The sequence below is a fragment of the Sphaerodactylus townsendi genome, linkage group LG07, assembly GCF_021028975.2.
Source record: "Sphaerodactylus townsendi isolate TG3544 linkage group LG07, MPM_Stown_v2.3, whole genome shotgun sequence".
Taxonomy (NCBI): Eukaryota; Metazoa; Chordata; class Lepidosauria; order Squamata; family Sphaerodactylidae; genus Sphaerodactylus; species Sphaerodactylus townsendi.
In genome coordinates, this window is record NC_059431.1 from 98754268 (window position 1) to 98773501 (window position 19234).

The 19234-nt window shown below is 41.5% G+C and overlaps 1 protein-coding gene across 3 annotated transcripts in view; it reads right to left on the minus strand.

Moving 5' to 3' along the window:
• Nucleotides 1-1568: 1568 nt before the first annotated feature.
• Nucleotides 1569-19234, minus strand: part of GTF2E2 (general transcription factor IIE subunit 2) — a 32368-nt gene continuing 14702 nt past the window's right edge. For all 3 annotated transcript variants that reach the window (XM_048503368.1, XM_048503369.1, XM_048503370.1), the window contains 6 exons: nt 17085-17176; nt 15606-15713; nt 14059-14241; nt 12853-12946; nt 4581-4696; nt 1569-2076 (listed from right to left, as the gene is read on the minus strand). In XM_048503368.1, the coding sequence (XP_048359325.1) occupies nt 1960-2076; nt 4581-4696; nt 12853-12946; nt 14059-14241; nt 15606-15713; nt 17085-17176 (710 nt within the window). In that variant the 3' untranslated portion in view covers nt 1569-1959. The remainder of the gene's footprint in view (nt 2077-4580; nt 4697-12852; nt 12947-14058; nt 14242-15605; nt 15714-17084; nt 17177-19234) is intronic.

Below are 19234 nucleotides of genomic sequence, written 5' to 3' on the forward strand. Positions count from 1 at the left end.
TTGCTGGAGCTCAGTTGCCTCTTCTCCTCCATGCTCTAAAAAGCCTAGCAGGCTTGTGATGAATTATAGATCAAATGCACTACAAACTGCTTCACGTCACTTGTCTCAGGCAACCATGCAGATTCCTGCTGAGTCTTCCTTTTCAACCCCCACCCCCACCAGTTATAAATATCAGGAGAGGAAATTAAAAATTACCCTTCTGTTAACACCAATTTGTAGAGCTACAGTCCAAAGGATCTATATTCCTGGTGCCAGCCAGAGAGAGGCAGAATTTCAAGCGGCTTTGAAGTGGTGTCATAACCAGCGATGGCTTTGCATTTGATGGTACTCCTGCAAGGGAGTGGCTTCATCCTTTAAAGTTCAGCTCCTACATGCCTGAGAGAACACACACCTGGTACAAATCTCTTCTTGCCTGAAGATCATCTGAAAAGGGGTTGCTAACACTTAATCCCTTCTTTAGCTGCTTCCAGAAAAGTGACAGAAAAGGGTCTCCATAACTTTCACCACCATTCTCAATTTAATGTACAATGGATTAATGCAGTAACCTTTTTCTTTATAATGTTGGCATAGTTTTCCTAGAGGATCCAACTATTTTTGTTTTTTGTCCATACAGTAGCTGGCATTCTACTTTAACTTCCTTTGCACACATACAAACGAATTCTTCACGGCCCATTTGCTTAAGACCATAAGGTGATAGGAGCTTTATCACACCAGTTCCTAATCTATACAGTGTCTTGGAGGGCCAACAAACATAAGGTCTTATTTTGGTTAAGCTGCAGTCATCCCATACCCAGATATCCTCACTATCAACCAGAAACATTTTTTCTACCGATGCAGATGTATTGGTTCCATCTTGTGCCTCTGTTTGGAAGGACACCAGCCATGAAATAACCCTTTACCTAGGGACTCCAGTTTGTTCACATGGCCAGGGACAATGGAAGAAAGCCCAACACTGAGAACAAAGGTAGTGCTAGACTGCTAAATGTGGCCACATCAAGAATTACTCACCTATCCTAATGAAAAAAAGGTTAGAGAAGTACTGAGTGTAAGGTAAGAGGATTGCCCGTTTTCACCTTTTCTTTGTATCATTGCTCAGTCTGTTGCTTAAACAGACCCTTGTATGGTCTTTTTATGTTTAATAAACTTGTTTTGAATGTTCAAAGCCTAATCTCTGTAAATACACCACACCTATTCAATCTTGCTGAGAAGTAACTGTGAGGGGGAAGCAGGCTAGCATGCTATCCCTTGAACGTAAGAGCCTTTCTAGATAGCCACCTGGCAGGAGATACTTTGTAGGTGGCAGCAGTTACTACCTAGACAGATGTCTGATACCCCCAGGAGTAAGGGAAAGAGGTGGTAGCACCAAGCAGGCAAAGACTTGAGACAGCTTTGGGTTTTTCCTGAAGGAACAGGGCTTGCAAGTCCATTCCTTCACAGGCTCATATCAAGGAGCTTTCTTAGCAACTGCCTCCCTTCTCTCATTGTTCGTCTATTTCCACAATAAGCAAGCGACAACCTTCTTTGCAGCTCAGTTGAAAGGAAGGTAAATACAACCATGAGGACAGACCTGCTTTCCAATATGATTTTATTATAAACATGTTATCTTGATACAGATAAAACAAGAATTAAGTTTTATCTTGAAGCCAATTCCAAAAGAATGAAAGGAAATACCCATGGAAATACCCCAGTTCAAAGAATACTTAAATGCTGAAGAAGAATCTTGGCATTACATATTAATTATATTTTACCCCCAATACCAAAAGTCTACTGACAGCAGACATTAGCCAATAAAGTAAGCACGAAGGTGAAAAGTTGATCCTTGATTTCAAGAGCGGCTTCTTCATGGCTGCTGAAGGACCAGGAGCAGGGAGAACCACATCACGTCATACACAGGACACGCTTCTGCCAGAGCTACCAAGTATCTGCATTAAAGCTCACAGTTCAATTCCAGAAGGCCCTCTATTTGCCAGGAACCACATCGGAGTAATCCTTCAGTACTCCAGCCAAATGGTCGTTGTGGGTCTTGAACCGCCGTTTCTTCTGAGAAGCAGGTTTCTTTCTTCTCTGAATAGGAGTCTGCAAAAGATGTGTATGGTATGGTCATATCTAGGCTTTTAGAAACCAGGATGCAAACTCTGCCTTGCTGGATCAGGTCAAAGGCAAGAGCAGCCAGCAAGATGCTTCTGAAATGTCACAACCATGGCATGGTAGGGACTGGATGATTAGATCTACTAGCAGTCATGCACTCCCATTTAATCGTAAAAATGCCATTTGAATGTAGAAAAAATTGTGCATGCTCACATTTACAATAGAAGTCCAGCTGACATTACTGAAGTTCTCATATCATGAATATGAAATAGATGAAATGGAAACTCCAAGCAAGTTTATGACATGAACCCATCAATGGGTTGGATCCAACCAGCTTTTTGTTGGTGTAAAAGTGAAGATGACCCCCAGCCCTTTGGCCACTCAAAACAGCTATGTTAAGGATCATGGAACCTACATGACCAAAACAAATGTGGGATGGAGTTTGCAGGTAAAAGATTAGAATGAAAGGTAATGAAAAACATGAGTGGATCTGAGCCAGCAGACAGCAAGCTTTTAAAGCAAAAATGTGCTACTTCGGAAAGGGTTTGTCAGCTACTGATGCAAGCTCCTCCCTCTTTTTAAAAATGAAAATACACGTAGTTCTGGGTATATGGAAGAATTAAATGCCCCAATTCAAGTCTGCTTCTATGAAGTTTCCAGAATTATCCTCTCTGGAGCGAGGCTTTTCCAGAGACAACTCAAATTGTAACCCTCAAGCTACATGACGCCGAAGTGAAAGAAGCTGACTTTAAGTAGATATCAGACATACGTGTAGGTCTGGGGATATAGTACACAAGTATGCAGCAGTGGCAGAGCTCAAAAGTTTATGGGCAGGAAGGAAGAGGGGGGGATTCCTAAGCTGTATATACATTCAATGTTGCCCCGCCCTGTAGTAAATACCACAAGGAAGTGATTTCTTTTTTAAAAATTTCTTTTGCGCTCATGCTCAAAACTGATCTGTAGATATTTCAAAGACCACATTTTAAAAAGAGGTTCCACTCTGGACTGTGTACATTCCTCTTGTCCCTGGATTACTATATAAGCACAACTGAGCATCTTGCTTAAAACAGTCTCCTCTTGGCTTTCATTTTAAAATCTCATAGTTTTCTGACTTTCATGGTCACACAGAGAAATTTGTAAGCATGTGAGTAACATCTGCAGACGATCTAGAAACCAGAGGGAGGGTGAGCAGCAAACATCATCATTCCCGTAACCACTATGTTAGCTTTGAAATTAATTGCTAACAAGCTGCTAATTATGCACTGCTATGGTGGCTTCATGTGCAGGAGGTCCTCTGCTTGCCCTTCATGAGAGAGGAAGCAAACCACAATGATGCTGACTTGGCAACTACCATACATTTATTACCGCAGCAGGCAAAATTTACAATGGCTCTCTTTTTCAAGCCTCAATAAACTGCTAGCTCTTTAATGCTAGAAGGCTGGGGACCAAACTAAGACATCCTCTTGACAAACTCAGACTTCTGGATCTGGAATCCACAAATGGGTATGGAAAGATGGTTTGCGGAGGCTTTTGCAAAAAAGGGTCAGTGGAGAAGGGCAGGGATCTAAGCACCCTTTTCTGCCTGCTGATTCTCCTCTGCACATGTTCCTTGACCTCTGCAAAAGACACAGGGATTCTGCATTTCTGCTGGAACACTTAGTATGACTCTGAGAAGCCCAGGTAGTTTTCGGAAAGCCATGTCAGCCTGCTCCTCGCATAAGCAACCATACAGGCAGTTGTGTTTCTCATAGGAAGGCAACTCCCTTCCATTTACATTACAGTGCACCAAAACTTTTTTCCTTTTTAAAGGGGGAGCCGGGAAAGAACAAATCATGTGGTCAGATGCACATTCACCACTCTTCCTCCTCAGTCTCTGAAGCCTCCCAGGGCCAAGGCAAAACTGCAGCAGCAAGAGAGTACCCCACCCTTATGTCCAGCTCTTTTCAGAAGTTACATTGAAAGATTCCAACTGCTACCAATGTTTGCCTTGGATCCTAGAAGTTTGCAGGTTCAAAAGAAGCAAAAACAGTGGTCAGAGGCCCAAGGAGGACCTGGGGAGAAGACAGGTGGGCAATAAACTGCCTCACCTGCTATTTTGCATGGGTGAAACTTAGCAGTGCCCTGGCTTTGGGTTACAAGCATCCTCTTCAGTATCATGTATTAATTTGCTGCATTTTAAATATGTTATTTAGTTATTAATTTATATATTGTTTTTATGCTTATTGTATTTGAATTTTGTGTTGTCCGCCGCCCAGAGCCCTTCGGGGGTTGGGCGGGATATAAATTTGAAAAATAAAAAAATAAATAAATAAATAAATAAATATGCCACTGATATTTTTCCCAGTATGGGTAAGAGTCACATGTACCTCCACTTAATACAGATGACGCATATTCATTCTGGCAGTGCACAGTTCCTCTGAACTGTCCACAAAACATGGCAAGTGAAAGAAGGGACAGGGGGAGCCTTGCCGGAAGCTAGCCATTTCTCTTACTATTTTCTTTGGTCCCGCCTCTTGCATGGAAGAAATGCCCTGGCGTTTCAGGTATTCTTCTATTTTCTCTTCATCCATGGAATCCACAGGAACGCTTCTCCAAAGTTTCTGGAACTCTAAAAGTGTCCAATGAGAGCAACCGATTAGGTTTGGTACTCCACAGACTAATTACAAAAAGGCCTTCACAGCTTTCAGTTCTATACAGCACATGCAGACAGGGACCTATACAGTTTTAAGACAGTGGGGAAAACAAATGTGCCAGATTGCCAGGGACACCATTAAAAACAAACAGCATCACTGTTTTCAAAACACTGCGATTAATGGGGAAAGTTTTCCATTGTAGCACTGAGCTGAAACATTTGTGTTGAACTGGAGTCCAGTCCAATCAGTGTCTTTTAGTTGCACACATCTTTTCAGAGGATAGCTGTGTTGGTCTGTAGCTAGTTTCAAAACCAGTAGGTCCCTTAGAAACCAATGAGATTTTGGGAGCACGAGTTCTCAAGAGAAGCTCCCTGTGTCAGATACTGGATATTTGTGGGGCTTGCACCTAGTTACTCTTTCAGAAGGGGCTCAAATTCTTTGGGGCTTCCATTTTCTATCATAAGCACAACTCTTCACATGTATTCATAAGGGCAGACAGTGAAGGCCGAGAAGCGCAATGCACAGTGCCCTTGTGTGCCCTGTTTCATTAGATATTACTGAGACTACCTGGGTCGACAGCAGCCATACCCCCCATTAACGTCTAGTCTGGACCTAAGATACTTAATGTGCAACAGTTATGTAAAATCTGCACTTTTATGTGTTCAGGCATGGCTCAATGACAAATCTGAAAGAGCAAGCTCTGACTCATGAAATCTCATGCAGGAATAAAATATTTAATAAAATATGCCATAGGACCTTTGTGTTATTTTACTACAAGAAACGACTACAACTACCTCACCGGAGTTAAATGTGTGAGCCTGGCAGGCTCTAGTGCTTGTGTGCTCTCTCCTTGCACAAAGTAGTTGGACTGCCCAGAGTTTCATGACTTCCGAACTGCAAAATATTGTCGGTTCTCTTTTTCACAAACTAGGAATCCAATGTGGAATCCTGGCTTCCAGAAAAGATAGCAAGATGCAGTTTCAGGTTTGACTAGAACACAAACTGTGGTTTGTCATGAAAGAATTCTTTCATTCGACTGGTCTCAGAAGAGGCAGCATATAAAGTTTTCTAAGTACATAATAAAAATAAGAGAGGACCAAGAAGTGCGCAAGTCCAAAGATGCTCCAGGATCCTCCAAGTAATCCCTCTCTCCAAACCTTTTAAAACCGAAAACAGTTTTAACCTACTGGGCACTGCTAATGAAAAGGAGGCCTGAGGCTTCAAAGAGTAGTGACTGGCAGATAACCCACACAGCCTCCCTCCATACGTCTTTTTAAGTGCTCTGCTGGAACGCCTTTATCACAGCTCCGACTGGTACGATTCCACTTCCCTTCATTCCATAGTCATTAAGTTAGATAGGGCTGTCAACAGGTCCAGCTCACAAGCCATAAATAAAGCACTGAGAACAGAGAAGCAGCCACGTACACCAGGCATTTTTTAAATATAGTAAAAGATAATCATTTGTGCAGTATGCTGCTAACTCAGTGACACTTCCTAGTTTGGAAGCAGAGGTGCCAGCATGTAAAACCTAGAAAAACTACCCAGTGGGTTTTTTTTAGAGAATGCTGAAATGGGATACTTTTTTTTGGATAAGTCATCTGTGATGGTGCATTGGTTAAAAGGTTTTCTGGGGAATGCTCAATGGCAATTCTTTTGAGATCTAGACAACATAGCTATTTTAGATTTTTACAAAGTAAAAAAACAAACAGGCAGGGGGTGTTTTAGGACTGCAATATTTTTATATCCAGCACAGAGACTCATAGCTAAACCAGCAGCAGATGATAAGACAGGTTCGGTTGGGATATTACAAGACTGGGAACAAACCCCTTTGTATGAGTGCTCCTTTGCCTTCCTGGCTCAAGCAAACCATGTGTTGCTGTTATTGACAAACGGACGACCTCCAGACCAACTAGGAATCTGGGTTAAAACTTCTGATTTACAAACAGCCTCTAGATTGTAGAGTCCAGTGTTTGATTCAGAACACATGAAGGAAGGAACTGTGTGAGACCAAGACTGGTCTGCCGACAGCCTATGAATAGTTTGGTCATCACATCTGACTGGGCCTTAATGCTGAAAATAAGTCCTGGTTCGTGTGCTTTGTATAGTTAATGCTCAAAAAATTCTCAATATCTGCATTATACAGTTCTCTGGTAGCAAAATAGGGAGAAAGTGTGGTAGGGCCATGATAAATTACCTGCATCCTGGAGGGTGGGAATGGTTTAAGGACCACTCCTGCTGATGGGTTCAGGTCTCGACTGAGTGAATCTGCTATGGGGACTGCTGTCAGGGTCACTTCATACTGTATGGCCCAAGGCACAGCTGCCATATTTCGGGCCTTGGGGACAAGCAAGGAACATACCTGACAAGTGATGGGGTTATGCCCCTCGCCCAAGGAAAAAAGGCATTTTAGTCTGGATTTAGAGCACATTTTTCGCCATTTTAGTCTGGATTTCGAGCACTTTTTAAAAAGTGCCCCTTGAGCTCTATATTTTAAAGAAAAATTCTGCAAAAAGAACAGGCATCTGCAAAAAAAAAAAAAAAAACCCCACTCAGGCAGATTTTGCACGGGCCAAAAACAAAAACATTCCTGGGGCAATGTTCTCACGGCTGCCACCTCCACAACGAGGCAGTACCGTGCTCCCCCCGCAAACAAGGTGGAAATGCTGTTTTCCTGGGAAAACTTTTGGGAAACAGTGTTTCCCTGCCGGTGCCATGCAAATGGCACTGGGTTGGCGGCACTGCCTTTTTTCGCCTCTATTTTCCCCCACACTTCCCTTCTTTCCCTGCAGACCTCCGCAGGGACAGGGAGGCACGCCCATGCTGCCCTTAGACCCCTGGGCATGTCTCCCTGTCTCTGTGGAGCTCCGCAAGGAGAGAAGGTAAATGTGGGGAAACAAATATATGCTGGTGGGAAGCCACTGTAGTGGCCTGTGTGGAATTTTCCTCAGAGAAGCTGAGAAGCAAGAGAACTGAAGGGATGCTCTCTCCTCCCTCCTACATCTCATAAACATTTAGGTGGGAATTTTTCTCACTTCCCATCTAAGGGACAAAAAACATTCTTTAGGGGAACACATGGGGTGGAACTGACACTGAAGTCTCCCTTGTGGTTCTATGCCTTGATCTTTGCTTCAGTTTGTGGCAAGATTGGTGCATAAATGGGGTGTGTGAGAATAGCTTGAGTGCGCATGTGAATTACTGATTAGCGGGAGGGTGGGAGAGATCTGAATAGAGTATGTGAGTACAAGGGGGGAAAGTAGCAAATACATTAGGACATAAGCTATTCAAAATATTTTGATTCGCAAGGTAGGGTTGAAGTGCATCTTGATGAATCTGCAGACCCAACCAAGCAAGGAAGCATTGTAAATGGAAAGGAATACAGAACTGGTTTACTTCATGAACTGGAGTAATAGAAATGGAATGAAATCTAGCAGTAACATGTATAAGGTCATGCAGCTGCAAAGATAGCAAATGCACCTTTGGATGTGTTTCTTGGGACATTCTAATAGGGAAAGGGAAATATTTGTACTCTTACACAAGTTAATTAAATAGGTCACATCTGCGGCCAGTGTTCATCATACATCTTCAGGAGAAAACATAGATAACAGGAACAGGAAAACGAATAGAGACCGAATCTTAAAATAAGAGATTAAAGATCCGCGGGGGGTGGGGGGGTGGGGGGGGGAGAGATTCTGAGAGCTAGTGGAAAGCAGAAAAGAAACTTTCTATCCAATATCTGCTCTAACCTGGTTAAGGAATATGGTTTCACTATATAATTTTTAACAGACTGTCATTCCAGAGGGGTAGATGTTGTTGCCACCAAAATGGCAGAGTCCTAAGTCATCTTTTAAAAAAATACCTGATGCCACAGCACACCTGAGCACTGAACTCTGCCCATCTGTCTTTGCCTAACCCTGTTCTTCAGTGCTTCAGATTTCGCCACAGCTTATACATTCAGATCAATGCAACCTGCATAGCACCATGGCATGCCCACCATTTTGTGACTGACTCACAACAATGCATCCTCAACTTCCATCTTCTAGTATGTTCCCCCTCCACCTGAGGTAATGCAATGGCATGTTCATTATCTTGAAAAGTCAGACAGTATTATAGGTACAAGTACGATACATCTGTTGACGGTCAACAACTTCAGGAGGGAGATCAGGAGGTTAGCCACAAGTTCTCTTAAAGGAGCACAGGAAAAGTCAAATGGATTTAGGGTGCCTCCAAGAGGAGGGAAAAATAATACCATAATGTAGAAACAAAGTATTATCATTTTAACTTTCCTTTTGAGAAGCAGAGCTTGTCTGGTGGCCTACAACCAACCAACAAAACCGTGCAACTAGAGTCAATGGAAAGCCACAATTCCTTACTTTAGAAAAGAACATCCAAAGATGTTCAGTTACAGATAGCACATTTAAAAAAATGAAGCACAAGAAGCAAATCATATGCGCCTCAACACCAGTGCAATGCCATTTAGGGCCTGAATGTTTTCTCAAAGAGACAGCAAATGGAAAGAGTTTCAAGGCACAAAGTAGCTTTTCTAATGGATTTAAGGATCTAGCAGGCTATAGAGATTCAGTACCCACAAAGTCAAGCTAATACTGCCCACAGTAGGTACACTCTTTTTAAAAAAAATGGTTTTGTCATTGTTGCAGGTTTATGCAAGGCTTCAAACAGGGAAAACAAAATTTTTGTTCCCTGTAGCTTGACCAGCAATGCTGTAACAAATGGGGATAATTCACATACTATCCCTGGTGATTACTAACGATCCTAATCTCTCTCTCTCTCTCTCTCTCTTGGAATATTTTTAAAGTTCTTCTCAAGAAACACTTTCTTAAAACATGAAGTGTATTAGCTATTATGCATAAAAAGGAAAAGTTGCAATCTTATGTAAAATAAAAACAAAAGACCTCTGAATTAAATTTTGTTACATCTCTGTTTTCTGAAGAAGATCAGAAAATTCTCATGGCAATAAAGGATTTTATGGACCCCAGAGGGAGCGGCTGTTGCTCAGCAGTACAGCATCTGTATGGCCTGCAGAAGTTCCTAGGTTCAATCTCTGAAGTCTCCAGTTAAGAGGATCAGATAATGGATTAGGTGAAAGACCTCTGCCCTAGACTTCTGGAGATCTACTGCCAGTCTGAGTAGATAACACAGCTCTTGATAGACCAATGGCTTGACTCAGTATAAAGCAGCTTCATGCTTTTGAATTTCTGCTCTGCTTGTAAGCAGGTGAGCATTTATTTGTTTATAATTTAAATTCTAGGCTACCATTCCCCTTGATGGGCTCAGGGCGGCTTACAACAATAAATTAAAGGATTAAAATATACAACTATACATAAGAAAGAACCATAAAATCTCTCACTAAGAGGAATGAGGAAGAAAAGGAGAAAAGAAAGGGAAGCAAAAAAGGGAAAAAAGCCAGCTATGATGGAATGCCATCGCTGCTCTCAACTGCAGGTCTGGAGGAACAGCTCTGTCTTAAAGGCCTTGAGGAATTGTGATAGGTTCTGCAGGGTCCAGGTCTCATTTGACAGAATGTTAAACCAGACTGGAGCCAGGGCTGAAAAGGCCTCGGCCCTGGTTGAGGACAGTGGATATCTCTAGGATCAGGGAAAGTTCTACCTCCAGGAGTGAAGTTAAGCAGAGGGAATAAGAACTTCCTGGACAAGCGGGCCCTCTCCCTAAATCCCCAGGAAGGTTCTTATCTGGGGTTTTCTATGGCGAGAAAATGTAACAATGAGCAGTCTGCTCAAACAGAAGATATTTCTCATGGGTTTCCAACAAATTGCAGCTGTTGGCAGAAGTCAAAGCCACGGCTGAACCAACATAGCAAAGGATCATTCACACATGAAGTGACCATATAGTGAATCAGACCTTGGTTCACTGAGGTCATTACTGTCTACTCAGACCAGCAGTGGCTCTCCAGAATTTCAGTCCAGAATTTCACATTTCCTACTGCCTGGTCCTTTTTCACTATAGATGCTGGGGACTGAACTTGGAGCCTTCTGCGCACAAAGCTGAAGCTCTTCCACTGAGCCACAGTTCCCCTTTATGTTTCCTGTTGCTTTCATTGGCGCTGCTGAGGATTCTCAGAGCAACACAGGATACCAATGTGGGTGCAGCTCTCTGAAACCTTCTGAGCAGTAGGTGAAGTGACTCCTTCATTTCTTCACTCTTCACTGGATACAGACATTCCTGAAGGGGCAGAACAACCTAACTACAAATATGAGACTACACCGCCATCTACAGATCAAAGTAAAGAAATCTTCTTTCCTTGAGCAAACTGATGTGTAATATGCTCTTGTTTTATTCATTGCACAACTCTACAGTTACTGTAAATCTCAACAGTTCCAGAAGGCTAGACTAGGAATAGCTGACACTGAAAATATAATGTGATTGAAAACACAACAGCCACAGCAAGCTAAACACAAGGGGCAACTCCAATTCATTTCATAAACTTCTTTTTTTTAAAAAAAACATATTTATTAAGGGATTAAGACAAAGTCCAAGAAAGTTGGCACAGATTCCTTAAACAAAACTCCAACCAAGGGATACATTGATTAATACTAGCATTCCCATCTATATAAACCATGAACAATAAACAACATTTATGACATAAAACCTAAAATGTTTTTCTGGCTTCACCTTCGATAAAACAAAGACTCATAAGATTCTTTAGGTCCTGTATACTTGTTGGGTCAATTTAATCTACTGAAACCTTTTGCAGCCCATCCTGGTCTAACTAAATTTACATAGATAGTTCAACAGATGCAGATATTCCACTAATTAAAGGCTTCTTCTAGAAAATTAACCCTTGGATTGCGCAATACATTACATTCAGGAAATGCCTGCAGGGGTATTGTCACCACTCTAATTTCCAATACTTATTTCAGAAATAATGGTTGGGGAAAGTAAAGAGGGGAACCAATCACACAACAGATTTATAGATTTCTCCAAACTTATGGCAGTTCATAATGGAAAAGGTAACAAATAATAAAGAACTTAGAGGTATCTGAAAGAGAAAAAAAAGTCCCTGGTAAACTACCATTATAATCACCTTCTTGCTCCCAAAGAAGGCTCAATAGGTTTTATTTCAGGCACTTCTTAACTATTGTGTATTGTATCGTGTTTACAACACCTTGCAGCAGTGGCGTAGGAGGTTAAGAGCTCATGTATCTAATCTGGAGGAACCGGGTTTGATTCCCAGCTCTGCCACCTGAGCTGTGGAGGCTTATCTGGGGAACTCAGATTAGTCTGTACACTCCCACACACGCCAGCTGGGTGACCTTGGGCTAGTCACAGTTCTTCTGAGCCCCACCCACCTCACAGGGTGTTTGTTGTGTGGGGGGGAAGGGCAAGGAAATTGTCAGCCCCTTTGAGTCTCCTACAGGATAGAAAGGGGGGATATAAATCCAAACTCTTCTTCTTCTTGCAGCTTATTAATGGGCATAGTATCATCATATGCTGAGGACATCTTCAGGGGAAAAAGAAAAAAATGAATACAATAAAACCAAACAAGACAATACAATAATAAAAAGGCCCATAAAACACTCAAGGACATAAAAACAGTAGAAAGCAACCCACAAGCTCAGAACAGGCTACAGACCAGCTAAAAGAGACAGAAGTTCTTTGTTAAAAGCCTGGCAAAGAGGAATTTTTCCATCTGGCATCTAATGGAAAGTAAGGCAGGTACTAGGCACACCTCAAGGACATGCTATCGCTGGAAACATGAGCTGGAACAGTACAGGAACAGCAAGCCTTTGAAAACTGAAGAGAAAACTGAAGAAACTTAATTTTCATTTCTACTGCTCCATTCAAGCGACACAAGTGGATGAGAGGAGAACAGTGTAAATGTCTCTAGGTTCCCACTGGGGAAAAGATGGGGTATGAATGAAGCAAATAAAACAAAATGTTAATACTTCAGCACAAGGCCTTTCCAGCTGACATCTGACTTAGCTACTGGCCAGCAAACAGCTCAATGTTTAAGGCTCCAGAGATTAAATACCAGTATTTAGGCTTTAAGTGCACAGTGCCAGACAAACTGAGAGGCAGAACATAAATGGCAATTTAACTATTCTGTTGGGACTTCCACAGTATTTATCATCACTGTTGCAATGAGAAAACTAACCTTCATCCACTGTAAACTGACAGCTCTTGTCGTTGTAGAAAAGAATCTTCTTTTTATCAGGACGCGTAACAAAGATTATCTGGTCCCCTAAAGCCTTGAATACAAATACACAAATAAAAAAGTACTTAAACACTGTTAACACCAATACTGGGGGATTCCAAGATGGCGGCACCGGGGAAAGACGCCAGCTGTGCTGCTCTGAAAAAACTGTAAATTTACCTTGATTCTACTGTTCGTTATATATGTTTGTTATATATGGTTTTTAACACCAATACTTTGAAATTCTCTACAAGGGAACTTCTTTGGGGAGTGGAGGTTGTGGTAGTCAGTCAAACAAAATAACATCAAGGACTGCAATAAATTTGCCTAAGTCTATTGTGCTTTGTTTGCAAGTATTCTGGTGAATGCCCTTTAACAGAGGATGTTATTTACCTCCATGCCGTGAACAAATGAAGCCACCTTCTACTGATTCAGACCACAGGCCAGTCAAGGTCAGTATCATCTACTCAGAGTAGTAGTGACTTTCCAGGTCATAAGCGGAGATCTTTTAATTACTTAATGCCTGATCCCTTTAACTGGAGATGCCAGGGATTGAACCTGGGGCCTTTTGCATGTCAAGTGGACACTTATCTACTGAGCGGTGGCCCCGCCCCAAACCTGTAGTCTTGCATTTCCCCAGATTAAACTCCGGTTGAAAGTCCAATTGGCAACCCTATCCCAGAGCTAAAACTCCAGAATACAAACCCTTTCTCATTGTCTCTCAGCATTTCATCCCCATTCGTAAAAAGGAATACCTTATGGTCCTTCCGCACAAAGAAGCTAGAATGAATGACAACGAAGCCTGAAAGGGGCACAAGACCTCAGAAAGACACCCTTGTAGCAGTCATATGAATAAGGCCAAACTGGGTCTTTAACCTTTTCAAGTTTTAAAAAGACCAGGGCACTTCCATTTCCAGAGTGTTTCCACTGCTTTTAGCTCCAGGTGAGCTAAGACAGCAGCTTGGGAGTTTTTTGTAGGGGCAGTTTCTGAGAGCTTACTACTCCAAAACAGTGCAATACCTTCAGGGGTGGTATAAGCATGCTTTTCTGGATTGCAGAGGCTTAACTTGATTATCACAGCGGCTTACAAATGACAGGCAAATTTGCTATGACAGACGCAGGAAGAACAAAATATACCCATCGCATGAAGCTACGTGATGTGCTTACCTTGATGGCTTTCTGTGCGTTAGGCAATCCTTCCTCGATATCTTCTAAGAGTATTCCTCCCAGCCCTCGCTGATCATGTTTATCTAAGAGTCTAAGGAGGGCCTTCTTATCCTTCAAGTTGTACTTAGGCTTGAAAGCATATTTCCCATCTATAACTTCTATTTTGGGATTGTTGACAAGGGCCTGGAATACAAAACATTAATTCTAAAGCTTCTAGAGGAGGATGTGCATTTGCCACAGGTATTTCTGGCAGCACCCTTACCTGTCACGGTAAGATGTATTTCTCTCTGTTTATTACTGTACCACAGACAGAAACCCATCTTACCATGACATGCCTCTGAAGATGCCAGCCACAGATGGGGATGAAACGTTAGGAGCAAAAACTACCAGACCACAGCAGCACGGGGAAACCTACAACAGCCAGTTCTTTGTAGTCTTTAAGATGCTGCTGGGATACTGTTTTATGCACTTCCAAATCCACCTTGCTTGAAATTGGGAAACTCTGCCATAGCTCAGCATCTGGCAGGACTAAAGCATTTGATCACCTGAAATGTAGAAATACAGCAGCATTATCTTCAGAGGAGGTATTTCTGTATGTCTCACAGAGCAATCCTAAGAAAACTTTTCCTGGAGCATGTCCCATTGGATAGACCTGGTCAGGATTCTGAAGAGACCTGCTCAGGATGGCACAGTTAGTGCTCTAGATGCATTTCTTTCCTATCAGGCCGAAAGCAAGGCTCTGGGCTTCAGTGAGGTCATGTAAGAGAACTATGACACCCTGCATGAGGGTTGAGGACTATAAATGGGGAGATCAGGTCAATTTAAGCTCTAAAAACCCACTCTTATTAATCCAAAATATCCTAAACAAATCCAGAAACAAACCAAAGTGTTAGAGCTACCTCCACTCTTCCATTAAAATAATGGAGTCCACAATCTGCAATTGTGCAGATCCTTGAATTCTAAAATACTGTCTTTCATCAACATTCGAGTTTCGACTAGTTATTAAAACCAATGCAACTTTTACATCAACAACTTGAATAGCTTTCTATTAAAATGTTTTAATATTTTGCTACATTAACAATTAAATTTCAATTACTAATTCAAATATAGATCTATTTACAAATAAAGGCCTTTGGGTTTCATGTGGACCTCATGTTTTAAAAAAGTATTTCGGCTATTAGAAGTTTAGAAAAACTGCCTTGATGAAAATATTCTAAACTACACAAAATGTGAACATTTAAATATATGAAAACATTTTATTACAATATTCAATCAATTCCAAGATTAACACTCACATTGAATCTCTTTAATATTAGGAAGTTCTTATTAGCAAGTGTATGCATTTCAAAGAGCTTTCCACACTTCCTGTGATGCCTTCATGTGAGATAATGATGTAGAAAATAAAGGTAAGACTACATATTAAAAATCATACAAGAGCAGGTAAATTGCTTCTTGCATCCAAGTTATCACTTAACAGCCCTTGTTCATACGGTACATGCTTAGGTGAGCCATCCTTATACTGCAAGGCTGAAAGCTGCTGCGATTACCTCACTCATCAGCCATTGCTTCTGCTTCAGTCCAATGTCTAAGTGCTGGGTTTCATCCAATATCTCTTCCAGAGTTAATGGATATGTGTCTCCCCGCTGATGGCGTGTCTGGGGAAAGAAAGTGTCACCATCACAATGATGTTCCTTTTTTCAAAAGTGGAAGGTTACAACTAATAGGGCAAGCCTATGAACTAGAAAAGCACATACCAAAGTAATTTTAGTATAAAATGTGAAAATAATGTAATAATTTCAATCCTATTAGTTTACAACTTTCCCTTACTATACATATGCCAAAGGGCAAACCTGACATTTTTGAATCAACATGAAATGCTTAAAAGATCCCAGGGTGATGTCACTAACACATTTCCTCCAACGCTGTACCAAAACTGCTCTGCCATTTTAGGAAGGTCTATCTTCAAGGGGAAAGATGTTAAGTGGGCAGGGGAAAGAAAGTCCACAGGCAAAGATTTATAGAGATTTAGTTGTAAGCCCATTCACCTTATACCATGAAGCTCTCTCCCTATTCAACATATATAATGTATTCTGGTTCCTGGGCATTGCAACATTGTGATGTCATCATAGAAGGTAAATTAAAACAGAGCTTTCTGGTAACATACAGGATTAGGCCATTTTGATCTCACTCTGTTTTCAGTGGCACGTTTCCCCTGTTTGGTCCACTGATGATCATCATAAAGCAAAGTCAAGATATGATTACATTCTGATTAACAATACCCTCAATGCAAATTGAGATTCTAAGCCAGGGACCACCCAAGATAATCCCGTTATGTGCTATAAACAGTAAAGTGAAAGATGAACGCCTGACTGTTTAAATGGTTCGTATTGTTGACAGAAGAGTACAGTATCTTCTCAGTTTGCTAGATAAATAATAAAGGCAGAGGCATAAGGATATTAAAATCTGCCTGAAAATGTCTCACATTTGCAGGGCGGATCAATTCTTGGCACCATCCACAAGCCATTCTAAATTGGTTCCCTTGCTCTTACTGCAGTTTGTTTACTCAAGGCAAAGTGCTTTTAACTGGAGGATTAATTGGCTACATACAAAATAACACATTTTCATTTCTGCTGTTGTTTTCACAAAAGGCTTAAGATCCCTAAAACATCAACCATTGCTGGAAATTGATTACTGTAGGGAGGCCGAGCCACCCTTCAAGAAGGCAGGCAGAAGCAGCCATGCTGATTATCAGGAATGATCAAGAATGATCAGAGGTTTTACACTTAAATCAAAAAACTCTGAAGCATAATTAATTGAAACTGTACTCCCATTTTCAATGTTGAAGGATTAAGTAGGAAACAACAGATCTTGGTGGCGACAGAATGGCACATATCCTTCAGCCAAGCTCAAAAAGGCATGGCAGATTTTTTTTTCTTATCATTGACACAATATAAATATTGCTACCAAAATGAATTATTGCAACATAAATTAAGGATGTTTTTCTAAAATGACACAAATCACTATACCTTCATGTAATTCACGATCTTTGCAAGGACTCCAAACTTATATCCCGAGCCTCCAGAAAGGGCCTTCAAGTTAAAAGATCCATTGCTATGATCTGGAAAGAAAAACAAAGCTAGTATGCTCTCATACAGATTTCAGCTTCAGCATCAGACACAGAATATTTATGTTACCAAAAAACACAGACAAAAAACTAACAACGCTGCCTACTCAGTCTCCACAGACCCCTCCAGGTGTTACAGTCTTCCTCAGAAACATGGTATCTTGCAGGATCTCAGATTTGCAAAGTACAATTCGCTAACAAAGGAGAAATCTGAAAATTATGGCATTGTGAGAGACATTTTTAGAGAAGAGCATCTATTTACAAATAGTAATGCTGTCACAATTGGAACTTTGCAAAACCTTGGTGATAATGAGCTAATCTAGATGCTTATAATTAATCAGAGCCTCCAGCTTTCCACAAAGTCTGAATGATGTTTTCTTGCCCATGAAGTAGCTTCCCCATTGTGCATTTCCCATAATGCAATGTGCTTAGAAGAGTGCCTCTATTAAGCCGCCATATGGATGGGACCAAGTGAGGGGCGGGGGGGGGGGGGGGGGCTGTGCAACTGGCCCCACCCACAGAATGCCTTGTTTCAGGGGTGTCCAACTCTAGCCCTCCAGATGGTTTATGGGCAGCAGTGGAGCAGTGGTTAAGAGCAGGTGCATTCTGATCTGGAGGAACCGGGTTTGATTCCCCGCTCTGCCGCTTGAGCTGTGGAGGCTTACCTGGGGAATTCAGATTAGACTGTGCACTCCCACATATACCAGATTGGTGACCTTGGGCTAGTCACAGCTCCTCGGAGTTCTCTCAGCCCCACCCACCTCACAGGGTGTTTGTTGTGAGGGGGGAAGGGCAAGGAGATTGTAAGCCCCTTTGAGACTCCTACAGGAGAGAAAGGGGGGGATATAAATCCAAACTCCTCCTCCTCCTCTTCTATATTTCCCATCAGCTTCTGCCAGCACAGCCAATTGGCAGGGGCTGATGGAAATCATAGTTCATTAACATCTCAAGGGCCAGAGTTGGAAACCCCCTCCCCACCTTATTTCTCTCCAACATTCTGTAAATGTAAGTGACGAAAGATGGAGACAAAACACAAGATTCAGCCACCCAGAAATTCTGATCTTATTCCATGGAATAATGTGCTGCACTGACAAGAAACTGTAACTCCAACACCCTCCCCAATTCTCCAGCATTTTGTGAGAGCAGATATCCCTGTGATTGCTTGTCATTAGCCCATTAGTTCAGCGAAGCTTGGCAATGTGCAACTTAAAATGTGTGCACATTACAAGCACTTGTTATTTGCCTATACAAAAGCCATGTAACGTCATTTATAAAGATCTACTAAAATAACATAAAATAGCATGCAAGCTTTGGGGTTATCCAAAACTCTTCCTCAGTTGGATGCTTGCGGGGAGTGGGGGGTAGAAGACATGTTTCAGAACTCTGATATGAACTTCCTTATCTGCAACTCATTAGAATGCTCTACAGATATGAATGGTTGAACCTGGTAACAAATCTCTTCCTCATTCACACATCTGCCTTACAGACTTTCACCAATGCAGTAAGCTCCTTGTCCTGGGTTCTAATCAGCAACACAAATAATAGAAAACCTAATACATACAATCTCATCAGCATTCACTAGACTTTTACTCAAAGACTCTTACTAGATGTGTTATCAGCCATGAAAGCTGACACCAGATCTTGTAACAAACAACTAGAGAAATGCCTTTTACAAAAGGCATTTGATTTTTACACAAAACTGTCCCTTTTCCTCAGCTCCCTTTTACCATCAAAGGGAAACAGGATTAAACTGATTTAAAACAAAACAAAATCCTTATCTTGTAACACTGTTATTGTTTTTAATGGAAATTCATTATTTATAGCTTATATGAACTTACTTGCAGGAGATAAACTTGCAGAGAATAGAAAATTAATAACCAGGACATTAACTTTGCTTTCTTTTAGATTGACCTGGCTTTGTTCCTTTCAGGAACCTTGATTTGTTTGAACTGGAAGGGGAAGTACTCCAAGATCATGCTGAATGGGAAGAGCAACTTCATAGCCCGATATAAGCAATATCAAATCACTTTTTAATCAAGAACATCAAACTGA